This window comes from Misgurnus anguillicaudatus, chromosome 19 (genome assembly GCF_027580225.2).
Source record: "Misgurnus anguillicaudatus chromosome 19, ASM2758022v2, whole genome shotgun sequence".
NCBI lineage: Eukaryota > Metazoa > Chordata > Actinopteri > Cypriniformes > Cobitidae > Misgurnus > Misgurnus anguillicaudatus.
In genome coordinates this window covers 53,926,810-53,951,830 of record NC_073355.2, presented here as the reverse complement: position 1 = coordinate 53,951,830, position 25,021 = coordinate 53,926,810, and the positions used below count along the sequence as shown (strand labels likewise).

At 36.5% G+C, this 25,021-nt stretch overlaps 2 protein-coding genes and 1 long non-coding RNA gene across 3 annotated transcripts in view; 2 read left to right on the top strand and 1 right to left on the bottom strand.

Moving 5' to 3' along the window:
* The window catches only part of LOC129436865 (meiosis inhibitor protein 1-like), a 28,609-nt gene extending 27,900 nt beyond the window's left edge, over nt 1-709 (bottom strand). Inside the window, exons 1-2 of the mRNA XM_073857877.1 lie at nt 440-709; nt 255-363 (exon numbers count right to left, since the gene is read on the bottom strand). Coding sequence (XP_073713978.1) covers nt 255-363; nt 440-568 — 238 coding nt within the window. The 5' untranslated portion in view covers nt 569-709. The remainder of the gene's footprint in view (nt 1-254; nt 364-439) is intronic.
* Nucleotides 710-10,389: 9,680 nt separating this feature from the next.
* LOC141350945 (uncharacterized) lies at nt 10,390-11,089 on the top strand. Its single transcript, XR_012359042.1, has 3 exons — nt 10,390-10,500; nt 10,567-10,619; nt 10,846-11,089. It is a non-coding gene; the product is annotated as an uncharacterized lncRNA (long non-coding RNA).
* Nucleotides 11,090-15,942: 4,853 nt separating this feature from the next.
* The window catches only part of LOC129426532 (NACHT, LRR and PYD domains-containing protein 12-like), a 216,732-nt gene continuing 207,653 nt past the window's right edge, over nt 15,943-25,021 (top strand). Inside the window, exon 1 of the mRNA XM_073856736.1 lies at nt 15,943-16,917. The gene's annotated coding sequence lies outside the window, so the exon portion shown is untranslated. The remainder of the gene's footprint in view (nt 16,918-25,021) is intronic.

Below are 25,021 nucleotides of genomic sequence, written 5' to 3'. Positions count from 1 at the left end.
GAAGAGGTTTAAAACTGAATTATTCTCAGCCACAGTCTGCAAGAAAATCAGGGCTTGACATTAACTTTTTGAGGAACTTGTCCTTTGGACAAGTAAATTTATGTTTCACTTGTCCGGGTAAAGAGTTATAATATAATTATAAATATATTTTGTGTTTTGCTTTGTGTCTCACGCAGTAGTGAGCAGGTGAAGTTTACTCTCATGTGTGTTTGTTTTATATGTGTATTTGTGTGTTTTATGTGTGTATTTCTCACGCATTAGTGAGCAGGTGAAGTTTACTCTCAGATTTTCCTCACAGTACAGCAGCTCGCGTATCTCCTCCGCGCGAGTCACGCACACCAGCGCAGCGCGCTTGCGCAAAGACTGTAGAAACATGAGAGCTCAATAAACACCGTGTTTCATTTTTTTAAATAATTTATCGCGATTTTCTGGTTCTTACCGACACGTCCGGCCTTTCTATCATCTCCACGACGCAAGCGACACATGCGGCTCCGCGCTCCCAGTTTGCGAACCACCGCAGCGCGTGGTCAGCGTGAATGTTTTCACAAATGATGTCTAAACTCGACATGTTCACTGTTACTCGACTTTTAGGCACTTAAGATGATGATTATATCACTTTCATTTTACACTTTTCTCTCAGTGCGATTAAGATATTAAACCTCTACACAATGAAGAATTTATTTACCTCAGTCAGTTCTGGTAAATTAGACACGGCGGGTCAATCTGACCAATCACAATTGTGGCTCGGAGACCAATAACCAATCAAATTAAAGGATGACAACCGTTTTATATACTTCAAGCAGCGTTGCGCAGATAGATCGTCTTCTGACATCAAACTACCGCGAGATTGATTCAAAAGCATACGAAGAAGTCTGCTCTCGCGGTACCTCAATGACAAACTGCTGAACCTATTTGTGCAGCAGCGCAAGAAATGAGCATGCCTATCAGGGTAATTTTGCTGTTAGAAGAAATTCGTTGCAAAACGAGATAACTCATTTTTATTTTTTTTATTTTTCAGAAATATCGTTTTTTGGTTGTGCATTCCAATAAATATCAATTCAACTGCAGTTGGTTTGTTTTCTGCATAACTTAAAAAATACAGCTAGGTAGCACCATAAAACAAAATATCATGATAACATAATAATAAATCAATGTTTTGACAAAAATGTTGAAAACGGATTTATCTCATTTTGCAACAAAACTCTTCAAATATTATTTCTCAAAGCATTAATATTTATCTTTCTGAGTAGCGAATGGAGCTTTCATGAGAGCTTCAGAAGAGATCAGATTGTGTGTTTGGGTTAGGGTTTGTGTTGATATCAGACTGTAATGTAATGTAATTGTTCAGCAGTAGGTGTGATCAGATCATCTGTATGTGGAGATTACATGATTCTCATACAGGACAAATCCTTTTTTTTTACTCTGCACAACAGATATTATAAGTGTCTGTTTGTAAGTGAACAGAGTCAAGATCTTGTTTAATATACAAATGTTGGCGTTAAGTTTTCAGCATAAATATTCAACAGTTCATTTATCTATAACATCACAAAACATGAAGGAGGTGCAATATGAAAATGAAAAAAAAAAAAAACTGTAAAGGTTCAAAATATCAAAATACTTTGTCAATTTATAACACTTTCAATCCTAAAATAATCATCAACATTTAAAAACTGCTAATGCAGGTAATGACTAACAAGTGAAACTCTTAAAATACTTAAAAAACAACACAAACATTGCTCACTGTTCTGGAGATGGTCTTAATTCTGATCATCATTTAATCTTTACTCAACAGTTTTATGAAGAACTTCCAAAGCATCCACAGCCAAACTCATTAAATGTTCTTGCACGTTTGCTTTGATTCATCGCTGTATTGTATGTGAACTTGCGCCATAGTATTACATTTTCTAAAAACACAACTCAAGAAAATAAATTATAAGTGTAACAGTTGTGAGAGACTCCTGCTGCTCCAGTAGAAACTGTATCCTTGTGTCTGGGTGGGCGTTTACTTGTAGTTTAAATGTTTATCATCTTTATAGTTGTAATTTTAAAAGTCTGCCTATTTTAGCAAATATTATTTAAAATATGAGTTTATATTATGAGAAAAAAAAATCACAATTAAAAACATTTGAAGCAGGACTACTTTGTCAAGCGTAATGTGTCGTAGCAGTGAGCAGATCTCCTTATATGAAACACCTGACTCCACTAATCAGACTTCTTTCAGAATGTTTGAAACATTTCTTTAATTTACACACTAACAAACTGATGAACTTTCTGACTAAATTTCTTATTTTCACTCATGGTCTATGCAAATTAAAATTAATAATTGGTAGGTAAACATTATAAATATCACAATTAAATGTAAATTTTTTGTTTTATACTGATCAAATCATAAAATCAACCAAAAGTTATTATTTCAAGAATTTAAATGTATAAAGATGTATTTCAAGCAAAAAATTATTTTACCCACATATGTGCCATGAAGGGCCCCACATCCCTACTGAAAAAAATCAAACCAGCATCAGCACCAGCATTAGCACCAGCTAAACCAGCATTAGCACCAGCATCCCATGCTGGTCATACCAGCATATGTTGTGTTTTGGTGCTGGTATGCTGTGACCACCAGCTAAACCAGCATAGACCAGCATAATTCCCATGCTGGTTTGATGCTGGTTTTTTCAGCAGGGATATCAATGACTACGTTTACATGCAGCCAATAACCCATTCAAATCCGGAATATTAGCAATAACCCGGTCGTGCAAGTAAATGTAAACACCGGCAAAAACACAAATATGCTCAAATACCTGTTTTTAAAATCCCGAATATTTGCCCTGGGTTACCTCTTTTCTAACCCAAAATTTTGGTCATGTAAACACGTATCGGCATATCCCCATCAAAAGGAACATTGGTTTGTGTACTGCACATGTTAAAAACAAGATTCCACCCTCACGGGAACCGACTTGGCCATCTCGGGGGAACAGACTCGTGTATGGCAGCGACCATCATGAATCGAGCATGAGCCCTCCTGAGAACTGAATCAAGCATTGGTCGCAGTCCTCCCCGGAACTCGATGCTCACTACTATCCCCCCCAAAAAATCTTAGGTGGAGATCCGCTTCAAACTAACTTGTTGCGTCCTCAAATGGCTGGATCATTCTGTCACGTCCCCGGAACAGGTAGAAGGATGCAAACGCAAAGTTTGTAATAAATAACATTTATTAAATCAAAAACAAGGCGCGATAAATGAACAAACGGGTAGACAGGAACAGGGACCAAGACAAACACTGTAACAGTGACACAAACCGAGACAATGATCCAGCAATTGAACATAGAGGTAACAGATGTATATATATATATATATATATATATATATATATATATATATATATATATATATATATATATATATATATATATATATATATATATATATATATTAGGGGTGTAACGGTACGCAAAAATCACGGTTCGGTGCGAACCCCGGTTTTGAAGCCACGGTTCGGTTCATTTTCGATACAGTAAGGGAAAAATGAAAACATTAAACTGCAGGTTGTTTATTACTATAAACTTTTTTTTACAATTTGTTTACACTTTTTTAAACACTTTTTATTAAAATATAACATATAAAATATATATAAAATGAAAAAATAATAAATCAAATACTACTGCAAAGTTCTTTTTTACATTTTTTTATAACAGAAGGTAACTCTTTTCTTAACCTTCTCTTAAACTTTTTCTACTAAAACCTTGAACTAACAAATTCAATTCCTGAATACATTTATGAACGATTAGCCTACATTTTTTGCCACCCAAAATGTTCTGTTTTTATTTATTTTGGATTGTTTACCTCACAGTATTGAATTGGCTATGTACCATCTCTGTATAAAAATAATATTACTGCTCTATGTGTAACTGCATAGCAAGCAACATGATGATATACTTATTATACACTCATTTTGAGATGAGTGAGTTGCATACATAGCCATCTTCAGGGCCGCCTTAACCTAATGTGAGGCCCCGGGGCTAAGAGGTTTTGTAGGCCCCCCTTCCCATCGATTTATAGTCTCTTTTTTAAGTGTAATATCTAGGTAATCTACATCACAAAATGCATTAGTTTCTTTCGAGACATACAACAGTGAGTTTTCCCTCTTTGAGCCAGAAAACACCATAATATTGTTATTAACATATCACTGAGCCCACTTGAGCATAAACACAAGACACTTTATTTAACAACCACACACAGCAACTTGTGGTGAAAATAAAACCAAAATGTGTGAAAGTTTATATGTTTATAAGCTTTATGTTTATATAGTTTTTGGAATATAATTTGCAGAAAATTGCCACTCACTAACTAAATGCTCACCACAGTTTTAAAAATATAAGAAGTTAAAGTTAGTTTTAAAGTGAAAATGCATTAATGATAACAAAAGATAAGACTTTATAGACAGAATCTTGTTAAATGCATTAATGATAACAAAAGCTAAGTCTTTATAGACAGAATCTTGTTTTTTAATCAGTTATTTATCTGAAGATATAGTATGCATTGTATTTAGTATTTATGCATACACAAGCATGTAAAACGACCAAGTATGAATATGTACAAGACAGACAGGGAACATACCTGTATATAAGATCTTTAGATAATGAGATTATAATGGTGCTATCAGGGGATCATCATTTGAGATGGTTTTGTCGCCCTTTACTTTCTTAGACTTGCACCTTTACCGTTGCGTCTCTTTCTCGTCTTTCTACCAACAGATGTGTGTACTGTGAGCTGACGTCGGGTCAAACTACATCGCTCCAGCTGCGCACGCGTCACTGATATAAACGCGAGTGAACTTAAACTTTATAACAACTAACAGCATTATGTGCGGGAACTCCTTTCTTAATTTAGCGGCACAGTTTCTTGTGCACGGTGGGAGAGACTTCTGCATGCCAGAGACTCAGCTGAATGAGCACAGAGAGCGAACAAGCGAGCGTGCGCACGAAAGAGAGAGAGAGAGAGGCCCTGTCCCAATATACGCACTTCTGCCCTTGTGCCCCTCATATGCGCGCTCTCGCTAACGGGTGCAAGACCGTAGGGTGTCCCGATTCTGTAATGGTGCTCTCAGGGGTGATCATAAGGGCACTTAATGCACCCTTTTCGCAAGTGCGCATCAGACCGCACTTTGCTATGGGCTATTACCCAGAATCCTTGTAGTGTCCTGACATTTCCAACAGCTAACCAATGAGGGAGCGAAACGGTTGCTATGGTCGGACGCCGGCAAAACTCAGAGGGAAAACATTTAAAATGTTTACTTCACAAAGATAAGTTTAATAAGGAATTTCATACTCCTAAAATAATAGAGTTCAATGGCTTACTTCAGTTATTGTGTTACAAAACACATAAGTATTAGTGATGATAATATTAGCTAACATTTTACTTTATAGTACATTTATTGTGAAATTACTAACAGCTGGAAAACGCTCTGAGCGGGTAAACCAGCAATCGATCCACAGGGTCATGAGCAGGGTAGAATAATTCATTTCAAAGCTTGTCATTTTACTCTTAAGACAAACATTTAAGATATTCTTATGTAAATATTTGAGAATATTAAGAAGTGTTTGAGAAGTGCACTTGAAACATTGTTACGAACTTCTTATAATTTATCTAAACTACTTTACAATTTTTTTGTCTTAAGAATGTTTTCGTGAATCCAGCCCCAGCACAACAGACAGAAGTGACGTAGATAGTGACGTGTGTCAAACTGTCTCAATTCTGCTCTTCACCGCTTCGGGCCCTTACGCACTTACTCTGCTAAGTGCACTTTCAACAAGTGTCCACTTCGAGGAAGACCTTAGGGCTTAGTGTGAATATTGGGACAGGGCAAGAGAGAGGGCTGCACCTCACTAGTGCATTATGAAATTTCAGAAATTACTCTTTCATTTGTTGGTGGATTATTTCCCGTTTCTCTGTCACACTCAGTCTAACGTGCAGGAATGTCAAGTTGACAACGCGCACTTAATTACATTACGCATAATAAAAAATATGTTACGTCTGACATTTTATTTCACGTTAAGTTACGGCGCATTCACACGGGGCGTCAGCGTTAACGCTTCCCATTCACTTTTAATGGGTGACGTCATGCGTTGCCGAACTGAATTGTGGATCCGTCGGCGCTGCGTCAGTGCCTTTGCTCGCGGCAGAAGTTGAACATTTCTCAACATTTCAAGCGGCAACGCGTGCGTCAGCCAATCAGATCGCCTTATGCAAATTACCTAGACAGAGCCAGCCAATTACGTTTATGGAAGAACGGAGCATGTGTAGCGGCCACTGTGATTGGCTGTTGGCCACGCTTCAGACAAGCCTTCTGTTAAGCGTTAACGCTTACGCCCCGTGTGAATGCGCCGTGAGCGTCGAGGAGAGTTGAAATCAGCTCAACTTTATGGTAATGAGATATGACGCGGTTCGGCGGCAACCAATCGGAAGCCGGAAATGTTCGGCAGCAACCAATCGGAAGGCGGAAACCTCCGCCTGAGATTAGTTCAGGGAATACATTCGAGGGTCAGAGCGTCCACTACACCTTTCCTTTAGCGTCGTTGGCAGGGCGGCCAGAGCTTTTATTGACGCTCTCGCCGGTGGCGGTCCGAATGCACAGTTACAACGGACCAATCAGCAGCCATGTAACGTGCAATTAGAGTGACTGACAGAAAACCCGACAAGTTACAAAACAATATGACATTTTCAGCTCGTCATGAACGCAAACTTGGGAGGCCCTTGAACTTGGGAGGCCCCTGGGCTTCAGCCCAGGTAAGCCCGTGCATTAAGGCGGCCTTGGCCATCTTTGATCTTTTGCACGTTTCTCCTATTCTTTGCTTGTGTTGTCAGTGAAAGCTGCCTGTGACTTTACTAACGAACCCCTCCGCAGCTGAGTAACAGCTGAGTAAGCCCGGGTTACAGCTCTTCCGTGTCCCGACCAGCTGATCGTATTGTGACAATGATATGATTGACGTGAGGTGCAGATGAAAAATCTGATCACGCATTCCTTATTCTCGCTATCACAGAAAGCGCGTCTCATGATTGCGTAGCAACGAAAGACGCGCAACCTCTCACGCACTTTTGAAAGAACAAAGCAGCGCGTTGACACGCGTTTAACATGCGCTTTTAGATACGACACGTAAACGTTTACATCAATAATCAAACGGATATACAACTAAGTAAATAAAAATCTTTCTGCGGGCCGAATTTTGTTATATGTTTGACAGAAGACTTGCGCTGAACGAGGAGACTTTATATATACACAAAGAATAAATAGTAACAGGTGTGATGATTGGTAATCAGTGAGAACAATGACAACAATCAGAACAGAGACAACAGAAACATGGATTAAACCGTGAAAATATGAGATGTTCATTGCAGAATCTACTTTTCAAATCATATGCAGAATAATGTGTGGATCTTTGAATAACTGTAAGAATACAGTTTCTTTAAAAATTATTTTTGTCAAAGTATTGAGAAATATTAAAGGAACAGTATGTAGGATTGTGGCCAAAACTGGTATTGCAATAACAAAACTTGTGGCTAAAACTGGTACTGCAATCACCCAACTGGTGGCCAATACACAACATGACAACATAAACATCAGTTGAGGGCTGCAACTTCACTTTTTAAATGTCAATATCCTGGCCGGAACACTGTTGTCAGTGATATAAGTATTTGAAATGAGAATGATTTCTTAATGTCTAGTGACATATCAGGGCCATTTTATGATTAATTGATATAAATTTCTTACATACTGTTCCTTTAATGTTGTGAGAATATTTATTGCCATTTGAGATGTTTATTGCCGTTGAATACTCTCATCTATAATATGGAAATCATATATACATAGTAGGAAATATATAATGTGGTATACTGCAAAGTTACCCTGCTAATTTGATAAGTAAACCTTTGCGAATCTGCTGATTTGATCCATTCAAGTCCTGACCACCAGGCTAGAGATTTTAAACATCTTTAATCCACCCTTATCAAATAATATCTAAAGTATATGGTTTTGTGATAAAAAGGATGCTCAGTAGCACAATGCAAATGGAGTAGCCTATGTGTGAAACACAACGGGTGCTTGATGGATCCCGCTCACTGATCCACGTATTTTTGTAAATCCTAGACATGGTTGGACCTGCCGAACGTGTTGAGCACTTTTATATACAGTACTGTGTTGAGCAGAGAGGCTATACAGTTTGACCAGAGGGAAGCAGCAGCAGGCCACCAGACGGTGTTGCTAATATAACTCGCAATGTATAACTATTATCAGATTGGCCCTCGCAGCCTCAAAACATTACCGGCCCACCGGGTAAAATCCCGACTCTCCCGATTGCCACTCCGCTACTGACACCAAGCATAAAACAAAAATGACTGTACTTGACTTGTGTGTGTTGTATATTAAAATTAAATCTCCTTTCTGTATGACAGACAATCTGAATTGTATTAAATATTTGTCAATACACTGCAATAGGCTTTATGCCTAGCTGCACCACCCCCCGAACCCCAGCCAGCTCCCCGTCTCCTGCCCGCCACCACCGGACAAACTGACCAATCCAGGTGTGTTTCAATATTGTTGTTGTGACTACTGAGGTCAGGCACACCTGGATTAATCAGTTTGTCCAATAATGGCAGACAGGAAACAAGGAGCTGGCTGAAGTTCAGGAAGTAGTGCAGCTGGGCATAAAGCCTATTATATGAATTTAGATACAACATTTTTTGTCACTTTTTTAACAATATAATTGTTCAAATTGTACATTTAAAGATTATAATTTATATTAAACATTTGATAAGCCTATCACATACCATATTATGAAACACATGTCTATATTGTATTAATTATTATTTTAACAGATTTTATTACATTTAGTAGCTTTATAAGTAAATTGTTAGACTGATAGTGGTTAATAAAGTCAAATAAAATGTCAGAAAGTCAGCTGTAATATCATTGCATTTACAGTTCAGTGTTAGTGGAAGTCTAGTTAAGCAACAACTGAGGCTTAGCCTGACAGTTAGCCTGCTCCAGACCAGGCTAGTTTCCAAGCATAAGCTTTCATGGTAACCGGGGTTGAACTAGTTTAAGTTTGTTTTATGAAACGAAATCCACCGGCAATAAGCCAGACTTAACAAAATAAGCCTGGCTTATTTAGAAATAGTTTTATGAAACAGCCCTCTGTTCCTGTTCATCCTAGTTACGTCTAGTCAAGTGTATTGTTTAGTTAGTCAAGTTAAGTCTAGTTTATTAAGTCAATTGTCTACTTTAGTGTTTTCATGTTCTAGTGCTTTGTTTTATGTTGTTTTGCCCCCTCATGGGTTCTTGTTTTCTTGTTTTGTTTAATAAAGTCTTCAATGTTCGGCGCTTTGGTTTGCTGCCAGCAGTGGCGGATTTAGCAAATTGGGGGCCCAAGGCGAAGGTACGTATGGGCCCCTCCATTCGATCTATAAAAGTATTTTTTTACTCCAAAATGAAGATGGAAATCAGAGGTCACACAAAGTACAGCACTACACAAACCAATAGAGAATAAGTAAATGGGGCAAAAACAGCCACAAACAGTAAATGAGGGAGAAAGAATTTAAATCTAATGCTGCACAAAAATTAGCAATGCATCAAAGCCAATGTTGTTACTAATCTTTCACATGCCCAAGACTGTGATAAAAGGTAAAAAACATCCAGTCTACAATCACTTTTTATATTGTCTTTGATGTTTTCTTCACAAACATAACAAAAGGGTTGTGAATTTTCCAACAGTGTATTGTTGAATTTTTGTGTCAACATAAGATTTTTCACCAAAAACCATTCTATTTGCTGAAAGTTGTGGGCAAATTAAGACTCAACAGCACCCCATAGTGGATGACACAACATCAGCAGGGCTCCAGACTAACATTTGAGAGATGTTGCACTGGCGCCACCAAGTTGTACAGGTGGCGCTGGGCCTCAATTTGGTGGCACCAGTCACGAGAAGACCCTGTCTGCAGCCTGCAGATTTGGGCGGGTATGCACCTGGGACGGGGCTGCACGTGCAGGCATGCCCACACTGCTTCTCTCTTTGGTTAGTGGCGTGAAGTCATGACGTCGATTTTAGCAAGTTTTCATTTCTGATGTTTATCGCTGCATGGTGAGTACAAGCTACTGTTTATGTTCTATTTTATTTACAATTTTTAATTTTGAAGTGGCGTTTAGTGTGATGTTAAAATGAAGTGGTGTACAAATAAGATTGTGTCACATGATATCACACAAATAACTAGAACCGTGCGTGTGTGCGGTTTGGTGGGATTATGGTTAAAACAAGGCAAAACTGAACCAAAAGAAGAACTATAGGATTTAAGAGTTAATAGTAACAACAACAAAGTTATATTCTAGGACTTTTTTCTATGAATACATTTTTGATATGTTATTGATAAGTATACATTTATTTATTGATCAGGAAACCATTTCAGTATTCACCGAGCTTTCTGACAGCAGGGGTCTTTGATTTTACAGAGGTAAGTGAAATGCAATAGAAACCCCTCATATAATTAAAAGTAACTCAGTATTAATTTTTAACTTAGCCTGTCATGCCTTGCATCAGTGTCTGCTGCTTTTGGAGAATTCCCCCTTTGAGGTTTGTTTGTTTGTTTGTTTGTTTTCTTCTTTTTTTAATACATACTGTTCATTGAAGCTTCAATTACCAAATGCTTAAATTTAGCATTTTAAAATAAATGTTTTTAACTATAATTATAAATTCATTACATGTATCAATCTGAACAAGTGGATTTCAATTATTGTCCTAAGGGATGTCATTAAGAACAAACTGTCTTTATGAGACTTTATATTTTAAACTTTTTAAGGGCAGAGATGCTGAAAGAGCAACTCCAGTAAAAGAGGAGCGTAGAGAGCAGGTATTGTTTCCCATTTCAAATCTTGAACCTAAATAACAGGAGTTTGAAAATGATGCTACTCTTGTTCTTACTCTCCAATTTAGAGGTAATGAAATCCCCCGGCCTGTGGATTATTTGACCAAGTGCATTATAAACTCCTGTCAATCTATCAGTTACACTTTTAATAAGTTGTATGTAAAGTTACATTTTGGACTGACTGTTTGCTACTTTAAACAGATGCCACCTGACATCCTCTGGCAGATCCTGATCCTGACGATGTGGCTTTATGGTGACTTTCACTGACATGCAAGGTTTCCAGGGATGTTTTTAGCAAGCCCAAATTCAGAGAAAATATCCACTTTGTATGGCTGGACAGTAAGTTTTTTAAATCTAAATTGTGAGTACTGTAAAAGGTACTTGAGAAAGTCTGTCTGTCTGTCCATCTCTGTCTGTCTATCTATCTCTACCTATCTGTCATATCCGTCCGTCTGTCTGTTTGTCTGTGTCTGATAGACGGTATTGCCTTCAAAGCTTTCAGCTTGAAAACTACTTTGATCTGCAAACTGAAATTCTTCAAACTTCTATTTCAAACTTTTAGGATAGGCTTTCTCAAGTCAAATTTAAGCTTGTGTTGACAAACGTTTTTAATCGGTTTATGTTGTTCATAAACAAAGTAAGTCTCTTAGGTACTCTACTGTACAGACAAAGCCAATAACAATCAAGCATATGTTGTCTAACATTTTCCTGTAATATGTGTAACATATACATAAAAAAAATCCTTGTATGACTCTTTAATGCCTATTTGCAATTGCCAATTTCTTCAAAATGATGCAATATTGTTTGTTCTTTATTTGATCTAAATTAGGTGTTGTGAACTGGAGTGCATTTTCCAGACAATATGGGCAAGAGCTCTGAGTGCCCTACTCGTTGACTTTGAAATATACAAGGACTGCCCACCTGGATATGTATGAATGGGTTTTATTCCGACAAGGAGGTTCAGGGCTATTGCTCGATTGATTGTTTTTTCAATGATGGAGGGGAACTTCAGGCTGTGTAGATTGTGTGTGTACGGTTAATGTACGTGATTATCTGTATGTGTGTATCATGTCTTTTAAACAATTATTTTTGTTTTGAAATAAAAGTTATCACTGGTATGGGTTTGATTTTTTTTGAGTGGCATGCATACTATGGGATACAGAAATTGACAATGTACTGTATGTAGTTTAACTGCAAACTACTTCATAGCCATAAATGTTTAGTAATAGCCTATATAAAGCACAAAAATAAACAAGAACTATTAGAGGAGTGATTAAAATGAGAATTATATAAGGTGCCATTATTGTTTAAAGTAATTTTGTAATTTACACAGTGAAGTGCAACATAATGTGAAAAACTTTTAAAATCTACACAGATATTACACAATAGGCCTACTCTGTAATTCCTTATAAGTTCACCTTAGATCAGACATAATTGAAACTATATGCTCTACTCCAATTTTGCTGCTTTCATTAATACTTTTAGTTTTCTTACTGAATCGTTTTATTAAAGGCGGAGTCCATGATGTTTGAAAGCCAATGTTGATATTTGAAATCACCTAAACAAACACGCCCCTACCCCAATAGAATCTGGACCTTCTGTTGATAGACCCGTCCCACACATACGCAACCCGGCATTTGATTTGATTTGATTGGCTATAAGTGTGTTTTGGTAGTCGGCCCGTCTTCTTTTCCAAACCGTTTTTCAAACATCGTGGACTCCGCCTTTAAAGTATTATTTCAGTAGTATTATTTTATAACGTCAGCGCGATATGGCGAACGTTTTAAAGATCGCACTGTTTTCAACCGCATTTCCTGTTTACCGTGGCGTCGACGTCATTACTATGCTACTAACCAATGATACGCGTTATGGGAGGGTCTGCGGGTTCAGCTCCACCCTAGGGTCACCCACACCCAAATCTGCAAGCTGCAGTCAGGTGTACTTGCCAGTCACTGGGTGGTGCAAATAAACACTAAAACTAAGTCCAAGCATGTTCAATGCATTAATAATTCATTAAAAACTAAGTCCAAACATGTTTAATGCATTAATAAATTCATTACAAATACAAATAATTGTATTCTTTATATACATTCAAATTTTTACAAAAGTTTTTCTGACTTCTAGCGTGAATATGCAGTGTACAGCGCTATTTTTAGGCTTTCATTGATTAAACTGAAGCAGCTGATCTCCGCCTCTTTTATTAGTGTCATTTTGCGAGCGTGTGGAGGTTGTGGGGAGATTATATCAACTACGCTGAAATATCAGAGAAAGCTCTCACATACACATAAAAAACACTGTGCAGCATCGTTTATTACAACACAAGCACCGGACTCTGACATAATATTAGTTCGCATCATTTTAGACCCGTCATTTCTCCCGAAAACGAAAGCAGAGGCTCTCGCCCGCAGTCTCCATAGACCACACCTCAAAACAATCAGGGCAGAAGCGGTCGAAAGTGGACAAAAGAGACGGATTTAAAGCATAGACAGTAAAAGAAATGGACACAGCGACCCCATTGGATTCAACAGAGACAAGTGAAGTCAATTAGAAGCACGCACTTCCTGGGTGTCTAGCGTACTGCACAGACTCAAACTGAGCTTAATGACGGAGATGTCACGTGAGCAACTTGTCTGACAATTGTAATAGCCGTGCCACGAGAAATCTGAATCACCCACCGAATCTTGCAGAAACGGCGAGCGTGAACAGGAGCAAATTTTGGTAGGTATTCGGATTAATAATTTCCCTTGACTTTATGCCTTCACGTCCACCCGATTGCCTCATAGACAGTAAAAGATTGCCTGTGAGCTTCTCTCTCAGTCCATACGGTAATTTCTCTACTGTGCGACAGAAAGTCGCAGGTTATGACGCAATCGTTAGCCTATTTTTACAAAAACTGTTTCTACTGGGCCATAACGTAAGAACGTTTAGAAATAATTAATTGACAATTGGAGTCTTTAAACGCCTCAGATGTAAAGTAATTCGCTGTCAAAGTGACGGCAAAATGAATTGGAGTCAATGGGATGCTAACAGCAGATGGGTGTTCGCTAAGCAATGGCGGCGTCCAGGGAAGCTTCAATAAAATATGAAACCCTGCCCCCCTGATTTAGAGAGGTGATATGCTCCTGAGCTGTGATAGAAAGGCGGGGGGGCGGGCAGCAACAGGAAGAGTGACTGGATGCGCCGCAGACGTAATGCGCATTATATTAATATAATTGTATTTAAATTTCACAGTCGCGCCAGTGACATAGGCAGGGAAAATACTCACAAAATGCGACTATTTACTTGCAGTCTGGAGCCCTGTAGGGTTACATTAGTTTTTTTTTTGTAGTAACATTATTTACTTCACCACAAAATAATTTTTTATCAATGTTGACTCACCAAAGCCCCATTTTCGCGGTTATATTTGTCTTTACGTCTCTGTTCGTGTACTTTCCCAGTCCCCGTGTCACTTTGTGTTTATCTTTCGCGCAGTGTTGCCAGATCTCGCGAGACAAATAAGCAACCAGGGGCCTGTTTCAATAAGGAGGTTCAACCAACTCTCAAAGTTGACTTACTCTGAGATAGGAAACACAGAGTTTTCGGTTATAGAACAGCGGATCTGAATTAGTTCAGCCACAATGAAAAGACATCATCAATGGAGCTCAGATATTACGATTTACCATGGCAACAGCACGTGACAAAGAGGTCTTAATCATTTTTACTACTAAAACTGAAAGTGTTACTGCAAGTGTACAGCAACTATGAGCATATATTTCAAAGAAAAGAGTTGTTTTTGGAAATTGCTACCCTAGTAAATGCGTACATTTAATTTTTCATCACGGTCAAAATATCTGAAGTAAATAAACTGAGTACTGTATGTTATTATATTCATTTACATGCAGATGCAATCACATGGACAAAAAGATGACAGCAGCTCAGCTAAAAAATGAAATTAAGCATAATACTTTGTCATATAAGGCTACGAACTTTACAAATGTTTGTCATGAATAAAACAGAAATTCGCCGAGTGTAACGGTGTGTGCTTTGAAGAAAGCGCTGAAGTAGGTGAATCCATGTGCAAAAGGTTTTTATTAGAAAAATCCCAAAAAGGGCCAGCAAACATATCCAGTAAGGGTGATCCAAAAACGTAATCCAAAACAGGCACTGGGTCAAGGCAGGCAGAGTTCACTCAAAATCCAAATATACAGGCACAGGTCAAACACAGGCAGATAAACAGGCAGAATACAGATAACAGAATACAGACACAAGGGCTGCGTCCGAAACCGCATACTGTATAGTAGGTACTGAATTAGATTAAGTACCTACTTACTTGGCATTAAAAGAGTAGGTACTGTATAGTATGAATCCTGGTAGTATGAATGAGATTCGGACGTACTACATCCGCCATGTTGCTACATCAAGTGACATACATCATCATCACGTCATGTCATTTCAGCGCGAAAACAGCCGCGTGCCTCTTCTTCTTCGTTGGATAACTCCTCGTCCGGGGCATCATGGGATAGTGAAGTGTCCATCGTATGCACACTGCAAAATCTAACCGGAAGTAATAGGTCATCCGGGTACTTTTCGCATACTGTTTTTCGAATACTATGTATTCGGACATACTACTCGCCTCGCCTACTGCTTTTCGCGTACTATATAGCATGTAGTAGGCGGTTTCGGACGCAGCAAAGGTACAGGGAAACGGGTTGGTTGGGCTAAGCATTAATCAGCAGCTAACAGGTGAACAGGAAGTGACTTATATACAGAAACAAACAGGAAGTGTGAAGCGTGACATGGCATGATGAGTTTCAAAATAAAAGTCCAAACAGAGCAGAGAATCAAAATACAAGAATAAATAACAAAAATACACAAAATACAAGAAAATACAAGACAAAACCTTACACCGAGACGGGTTTCGAACTCCGATCGCCAACAGTACGTCTACTCTAACCACTGCACACACACCACTACCCACTAGACCAGCGATAATGATGAATGGATATTTAAGAAATGTCAAGGCAACTGTTTAGATGTAAGAGCACCACAAAGACTGATATTAGTTACGTAGGGATATTTATAGATCTAAAATGACTGCAAAAAAATAATAATACCGCTCACAGAAATGCAAGTGGATATGACAAAAATCCACTCGAGGTCTCAAAATCCTCTTGCGACATAATTGTAAATTCCTACAAATGAATGGAACATCATCATCTACAGATCCTCTATAAAAGCACTTAAAATGTTAGTCACTTAGACGTCTCTGCACCTAAGTATATCAAATTGGCTTTAGGCTAGTCATTTCAATATACTGTTTATTTTTTTTTGTTTTATTTTTGTTTAAGTGTAATTTATACTTATTATTATAACTTATTTCAGGGTTAACAAACTCAGAGTTTGCACTTACCCACCTTTCTGAAACGGGCACCAGGCCTGTGAAAACAAGCCCAAAACAAGCGACTTTTCTACGCCAAGCCAAGCAACTACACTTTAGAAACAAGCCCAAAATAACGAGACCCGCGACTACCAATATTTGTAAGCGACTTTACAGAAAAGCAAGCCCAAAGTCGCTTATAATAAGCAGAATTGGCAACACTGCTTTCGCGCCGCAGCGCACACCGTTATGGACTAGTCCATTTCATTGTGAAAGAAGGGGGTGTAAGTGTTTAGTGACAGAACAAGAACTGGACATTTTAACTACTATTTCAAAGTTTCAACGTATTTCTTAAGAATATTAATACAATTTACAATGCTTTTGAAGTGTTCATGATGATAAGGGTTTTATTTATTTATGTAGGCTATTTATTAGGTTAGTTGGGGGCCCCCCTAATTTGACCGCTGGTGGGGGGCCCCAGGTGGCCGCCTACCTATGCCTTTATGTTAAGACCGCCTCTGGCTGCCAGTAAACCCAGTAGGTCCTGATGAACCAGTTTCTGTTGTTTTTCTGAAGTGTTAAGCCAAATAATTTTAGTTGCTCTCTTCAATGACACAGAGAAAGATCTACAAACACAGTCATTATTAAAGGTAAGTTATTAAATATTAGATGAAGAATTTTAATTTAATTTTCAATTCAGGTGTGTCAAAAACTGTACATTCACAGCTGGGCTGCGTACAAATAAAAGTAAAAATAAAACAAAGCATATAGTCCAAAATTAAAGTAAAATGGTAAGTAATAGAAATAAGATTAAAATAAGAACAAAGTTAAATAGAATAAAGCAGTAATATACATTAAGCATCTTAAGTCAGGTCAGATTGATTTTTTCTTATATTATGACATGCAGACACATATTGTGCTGCTAACAGAAAGATCAGTTTTTCATTGTTTGATAGGCTTTCAAATGTCTTGTATATTTTTTGGTAAAAGATTGTTGGTATATGGTCTGGGTATATTCTGGCAAACGGTTTCCCTATCGCGTTTAGCAATCGGCAAAGCAAACTGTAGCCACGTCGTCTCCCAACACGTTATAGGTAACTCGCAAAGCACAAATGTTCATTCCTGTTTCCCACCCCGATACTATACAAAGGAATTTAAAGTACGATGCTCAAGAAGTGAGAGGCAGGGTAAAGGTTAAACGTTTCAAAGTTAAAGTTCATTTAAACAGATATTAATATACAAGTTTCCGCCAAATATTTATGGTTTTTGGCTAAATCCAGTTAAGTACACACCAAAATTGGTTCTTTGCTCGTAGTCATAGAAGAACCATTCTTAGTGCCATATAGCACCAGTGAAGCTATTTGGGAAATTAGTTTATATTAATCTAGCTATAGATGGTATAAAATTATAAAGTATAAAAATTCCAATGATATAAGATAGTGGCATAACAACCCCACTAACTTATTCAATCAATGCATAAAGTATTCTTATTTCATATGTATGGTTTGGAAGTTTGAAATTGTTTTGTGTCATTAATCTTCTGTGGAAAGGGGCACAAACTGGGATGCACGTTTGGGTTCTCATGCTGATACAGTTTAAGAACCACCTAATGTCTACCACAATACTGATGATAACTCCTGCTGTGGACATTCAGACGGCAATTAAAATCATCTACAGCTTAATCGTTTCTCTTACTTTAAACTAGAGGTGAAAAATTAAAGAGCACAATAATTTTTACCTCGTTGGACACATGAATAATTGTAGTCAGAACCCAGTACAGTTTGAAATGATTTTAATATCTTGCAAGAGGCACTTCTGTCTGCACAATTCAGACTGTGCAGAGAAAAGGCAAACTTCAACTCTGCGTTAACACTTTTATACTTAGCTGCTAGACATTATCACATTCTGTTTATTCACAGTCTGTACACTCCGTACCTAAGATTAAGTCTAACCAGTAACCATATCACTATATGTCATGTAACTAACTAAACTTAAGGTCAAGACAAAAAATGTAGCGTAGTTAACTTATGCAGCTTATACAATAAAACTCTTAATAAACAGCAATAAATGCTCAAATCATAAAACAGTAGAAATAAGTAAAGATAAAATAAGTAAAGATAAAATAAGTAAAAATAAAATAAGTAAAGATAAAATAAGTAAAGATAACATTTTTCATGACAAATTTCAACAAACTTTGAAGGACACCTTGTGCTCTACCAATGTTGATTTTAAATAAGTGCAAACAAACTTCACCATTACTTGTACATTTTTAGTAATTAGACAACATTAAAGCAACACTAAAGAGTTATTGCTCTTTGCTCCCCCTACAGGTTAGACCCGTAATTGTTCATTACCACTGTCGTAAATACTGCAGCTTAGCTGTCTCTGATTGGATTGTAGATCTGCCGTAAAGCAAGTTTTTGTAGTTTTCACTCGAACTACAGGACGGACCCGACAGTTGGAAACTTCTTTAGTGCGGTTTCGGCCGATAGAGGGCTGCAAAGCGAATGTGAAAGTGCCGTTCACCCTGTTTCGAGTGGATGAACCACTGAAACTTTTTTGGAAACGTTATTTTAAGGTAAAAAAAACTCTTTGATGTTGCTTTAAGTTTTTTAGTAAATAAATACAGAAAAATGCAGTATTTCTAATTGTAGGTATGCCTACATTGTGTATAGTCTATAGTGGTTCCTGGTGCAGAATGCTCATTCTGTTAGAAAGTGCAACTCTGTCTCAATTTGGTTTTGGTCACAGTGCGGACACAACCTCTCCTCCTGTGGCAGCATACCTGTCAATATTTGGATTCCAAAATCTGGGAGACCTGTAAAGCTGCGTTCACACGGTACCATAATGCAGTTGTCAAACCTGTTTTTTCACACGCAGTTCTGTTATTTACGGGTTTGACAACCGCATTCTTTAACTGACCTCACACCCATACATTTTGGTGTTTCACAACCGTATTTACAGACAAGCTGTGGCGTGTGAACGGAATCGCACTGGACAACCAGTTGTCTGTCATGTCATCCGTTGCTCTCTGTGCATGAAATGACTGCAAACTACGCAGCAGGATTGCTCCATAAAGTTAATGTGATATTATATTAAATATAGACGCCACAGAGCATATTACATTACATAAAGAATCGTGTGTAGCCCAGTAAGTGAGATATATATAGAGTTTTGCTCTGCAAAATTATAAAACCTTAAAAGTGGACGACTAATATAATGTTCAGTGTATGATAAAAGGGATAGTTCAGCCAAAAATAAAACATTGCTGTTTATTTACTCACCTCTTTTCTTCAGTAGGCTACAGCAATAAAGAAGATACTTTGCAGAAAACCCATCTGTGATTCATATAATGCAAGGCAAAAGATGCGTCACTTTGAGAGCTCAAAAAGCAGATATATCCAACACAAAAGTAAACCTCATGACTCCTGGTGACGTATTGGCTTCTTGTGAAGCAAATCGGTCAGTTTTTGCAGGATATTGAACATTATTTACAACATTATTAGCATTAATGCACAACCTTGGAAACATATGAAGTGCGCTTATACGCTCCCGCTTTGTAGGTGGCACTTAGAGTATGGTTTGCCAACTGCCAAATTTACAATACGTCAATATATCACCAGTCATTGGGATTGCTTTTGTGTTGGATATATCTGCTTTGGTAAAATGTGCAGTTGCTTCATTCATTTTGCAGATTAAAACTTTAAATATGGAACCACCCTTGTTTATTTTTCTCTGCACAATGGTAAGCGTTACACACGCCAGCTGTTTTTGTTAATTACATAAACAAAGTTTTTCCATTGCATAAATAATACTTTTTTATATTTATGTCCGTCACTGTTACAGGCGCCGCGTGCCACACGACGGAGCCACAGAGGCATTTTTTACCTCCAGTTGCTATGAGATGAATGGAGAAGTTGTCGCCACTAATATGGCATCGCCATTGACCCATGATCAAGCAGTTAACTTGTCAATTAAGAGAAAACGCTTCCCTGCCAATGACGAGTATTTCCAGTTTTCCGCAATACTGCCATTATCCACCAGATAACTTATACAACCCAGAAGTAATGCCTCACGTAAAAGAGAATGAACTTTGTGTATGCTTTGAATGGGATCTTTATCAGAAGTCTTTAACAAAAATAAAATTATTTCAGCTTTTTGCTCAAAATTTGGTCTTTTTGAAGAAACCTACCCATATTTGAGAGGTGATAAAAAGAGAACAAATCTAGGTACACTGTAAAAAAATCCAGAGAAATTACAATGTTATTGCAGCTGGGTTGCCGGTAATTTACCGTAGATTAACATTTATGTTATTTACTGGCACGAGTTTGTTCAAAGTTAAATACATTTTAAATATTAACAAGTCTTTATTTTTACAGAATAAAACTATACAATTACAGCCTCATGCAAAGCATTCTGGGAACCAGAAATCATCATCAACCTTTTTCTGTTTTTTGCTTCAGATTTTGTTTCCCAGAATGTTTAGCTTGATGCTGTTTTTTTAGTTTTACTCTGTAAAGACAAAGCCTTGTAAATGTTTAATGTTCATTTAACTTTGAACAAAAAAACATAAATTTAAATCCATGATAAATTACCGGCAACCCAGCTGCAATTTCTACGGAATTTTTTTACAGTGTAGGTTTTTTGTTTGAAAACAGAGGGACTGTTCTTTCATTTTCTGGAAAGCATTCAACTTTTGTAAAAATCATGAAAAATGCTGCCACTGGCGAGGAAAGAGTTAATGTCTATGCCAGTGGCAGCTGGTTCTAAAAATGTTTGGGGGCGGGGGAGTGCAAACAAACTCGAAATCAAACTTTTACTGTAGTAATGCAGGACTGTAAATAGCCATTTATCAGGTGATGAATATCACTACTGCTTAACTAAAATGCTGAAAATGTTACTGTTGAAGTCAACTGTTAAACATAAAATAAATGTACTATGAATCTGTACATTTTAGTATAATGCGGGTTTATTATCAGTAATGAACTAACTAATTAAGGCAGGGGTCTTCAACTACTTTTCTTCGGGGGCCAGATTCTAAAATTGTAATTATGACGCGGGCCAAACTTCTACCCCTATTTTTACTTTTGACATATTTTTTACTTTTACCATATATGTGTGTGTGTTGTTGTCGTTTTTGTTTCTTTTGTTGTAGTATATTTGAAAAAAGAAAAACATATTAAAAACATGCATTTTCAAAAAAATAAAAAAATAAATTTAAAAGCCTTTTAATTACTGAAAACTTATATTTTCTTTATTAATATTTAAAAACAATTGCAGTTTAACATGTAAGAGCCAAATGTTAATAGCAAAAGTGTAAAAGATCAACACTCCTAAACATAGGAACAAAACAAATATTTTGTTTGTAACTGTTTAACTTTAATTGTTACATGTCAAGTATTCACAACATATAGCCAGTCTTCTCCTTATGACTAAAATTGAACTACATGTTTTCTTTTTTAATATTTTATAGATACATAGGCTAAACAGCATTTCCATTGTAAATTACATACAGATATAACTGTCGGGAGTTCCCCCCTAGTGGCATTCATAATGAAAATGTAGTTTAATGGTAAATCTGTCATGGGAGAGAACCTTTAATCTACGAATATATGTATGGTTAATAATTTACTTACCAGTAATTAAAGTATTCAAGTGTTACTGATAAAGTAAAACAAAACATAATTAATAATTTTAACTATGCACACAGTTTTGATTGGAACACACTGAAATACATCACTCCCGGTCGCCGCGTCACATGCGGTGTAGTCGCATACGTTTATTTTCTTTAATGCATCCAATCTCGAATTGGATCAGATAACTAGAAATGCAATTCCCAAGGAATTACCAGTGCATGAAAATGCAAAAAAGTTGATTGACAGAAATGTAAAAGAAATTTAGTCTAGTAGTTTAACTGGCTGTTGACATGTTTTAGTGTGAAGCTAGCATGATTTAAAAAAAGTTATCATGATGAAATATGAAGCTAGCATGATTAAGCATGAAGCTAGCATGATTTAACATGAAGCTAGCATGATTACACATGAAGCTAGCATGATTTAGCATGAAGCTAACATGATTAAGCATGAAGCTAGCATGATTTAACATGAAGCTAGCATGATTACACATGAAGCTAGCATGATTTAGCATGAAGCTAACATGATTTATCATGAAGCTAGCTTGATTTAGCATGAAGCAAACATGATTTAACATGAAGCTAACATGATTTAGCATGAAGCTAACATGACGCTAGCATGCTAGCATGATTTACCATGAAGCTAACAAAATTTAAGATGAAGCTAGCTTGATTTAGCATGACGCTAACATGATTTAGCATTGAAGCTAGCATGAAGCAAGCATGATTTAACATGAAGATAACATGATTTATCATGAAGCTAACATGATTTATCATGACATTATCATGATTTACCATGAAGCAAACATGATTTAACATGAAGCTAACAAGATTTAGCTTGAAGCTAACATGACGCTAGCATGATTTATTATGAAGCTAGCATGATTTAGCATGAAGCTAGCATGATTTAGCATGAGCTAACATGATGTTAGCATGAATAGCATGATGTTAGCATGATTAGCATGAAGTTAGCATGATTAGCATGAATCTAGCATGATTAGCATTGAAGCTAACATGATGTTAGCATGATTAGCATTGAAGCTAGCATGATTAGCATTGAAGCTAGCATGATTAGCATGAAGGTAAAATGATACTGCATGTATGTGGAGGCCTTATGGACTGATATTTATGACTGGCTTTACCCAAAAATATTTCTCCTCAAAGACTTCACTGCAAAGGACATTACATATGGACTTTTACTGGACAATAACAAAGACAATTTCTTGGTTAATAATATCCTCATGCTTGGGAAATTTTTTGTACATAAATCAAAATACAGAAAGGTGATACCGAGGTTTTTTGCATTTCATGCTGAATTTGTTTCATTTATAAAAGCCCTTAAAGTGATTAAGAAGAAAAATGCAACTAGTCTTTTGTCCATCATATGTGAATATGATTTAGAAGAAAAACCCTAGCCCCTTATTATTGTTTTTATTATTATAATTTTTTTTTTTGCATTTAATTATTTAATATATATATATATATATATATATATATATATATATATATATATATATATATATATATATATATATATATATATATATATATATATATATATATATATATATATATATGAAGAGTTTGGTTCCAAAACGCAATAAATCCATTTTGACAAATTTCGGTAAAAACGTGTTTTCTATACCAAGAAAGTGACAAGATGAAAACCACTATTTTCTGTTACAAACTTTCACATAGCATCTTTAGGTTATAAAAACATAAAAAATTCAAATCCATAACTTGATTTTCAAAGATTTATTATAAAAACTAATTCTTTTTTCCACAAAATGCAATAAATCCATGACAGTTTTTTATTTCAAAATGCTATAAATCTATTAAATCAATGTATAAATGTGCATTCATCTTTACCATTTTATATTTATTTAGTTGACTAGTGGTATACAATGATTAAAAAATAAACATTAATGGCATTAACCAAAACACTTACTTTGTAAGAACACAATGTTTTAGCATGAGAAGCTTGATGCTGTCTGGAGAACAAGCAACCGGGTGCCTCTCGCGGAAATTATTAGATGTTGATGGCTTACGTTTCTTTCCCGTCACAGAAAACCATCACAGGTTTGGCAATGCTATTAAAGTATTATTTTGTTTTGTTTGTTGATCACGAAGTACAAAGTAGATGAGGAAAACTAGGACTCCGTGTACTCAGGGCGCCGCCATGTTTGTTTACATTGCGTGAATGGTCCGCTGTAATATCAGAAATGGATTTATTGCCTTCTGTAAAAAAGCAGGAGTGGCGTTTGTCGCATTTTGGGAAAAAAGGGAGAAAAGATGACAGAATATCACGGCGGGTATTGGATTTTGCGTAAAATGTATTATTTACTTTTAACTACTGACCTGATATAATACTGATTTTGGCAGTAACTCATTTTTTTCAAAAGTGGCGTTTGTCGCGTTTTGGAACCAAACTCTTCATATATATATAATTTTTGTGTATGTGTATTGTTGTTTTATACATCTGCACCTGATTTGTACATTTATTGTTTACAACTACTATTATTGCCTTATTGTTTGTACATGAATATTTGTTTAATAAAAAAAAATGATGCTAGCATGATTAGCATGAAGCTAGCATGATGTTATCATGATTAGCATGAAGTTAGCATGACTCTAGCATGATTAGCATTGAAGCTAACATGATGTTAGCATGATTAGCATTGAAGCTAGCATGATTAGAATTGAAGCTAGCATGATTAGCATGAAGGTAACATGATGCTAGCATGATTAACATGAAGCTAACATGATGTTAGCATGATTAGCAGGATGCTAGCATGATTAACATGATGCTAGCATGATTAGCATGAAACTAGCATGATGCTAGCATGATTAGCATAAAGTTAGCATGATTAGCATGAAGCTAGCATGATGTTAGCATGATTAAGGCAAGGCAAGGCAAGGCAAGTTTATTTGTATAGCACATTTCATACACAGAGGTCATTCAAAGTGCTTTACATAGAAATGAGAAAACAATATATAAAAGAGAAAAAAGAAAATGTAAAAATAATAGTTACACAATAAAATCACAATAAAAACAAGGATACATGAAAATTTTGAATAACAATTAAAGAAAATAAATGTGATTTTAATAAAAACAGTTTAAA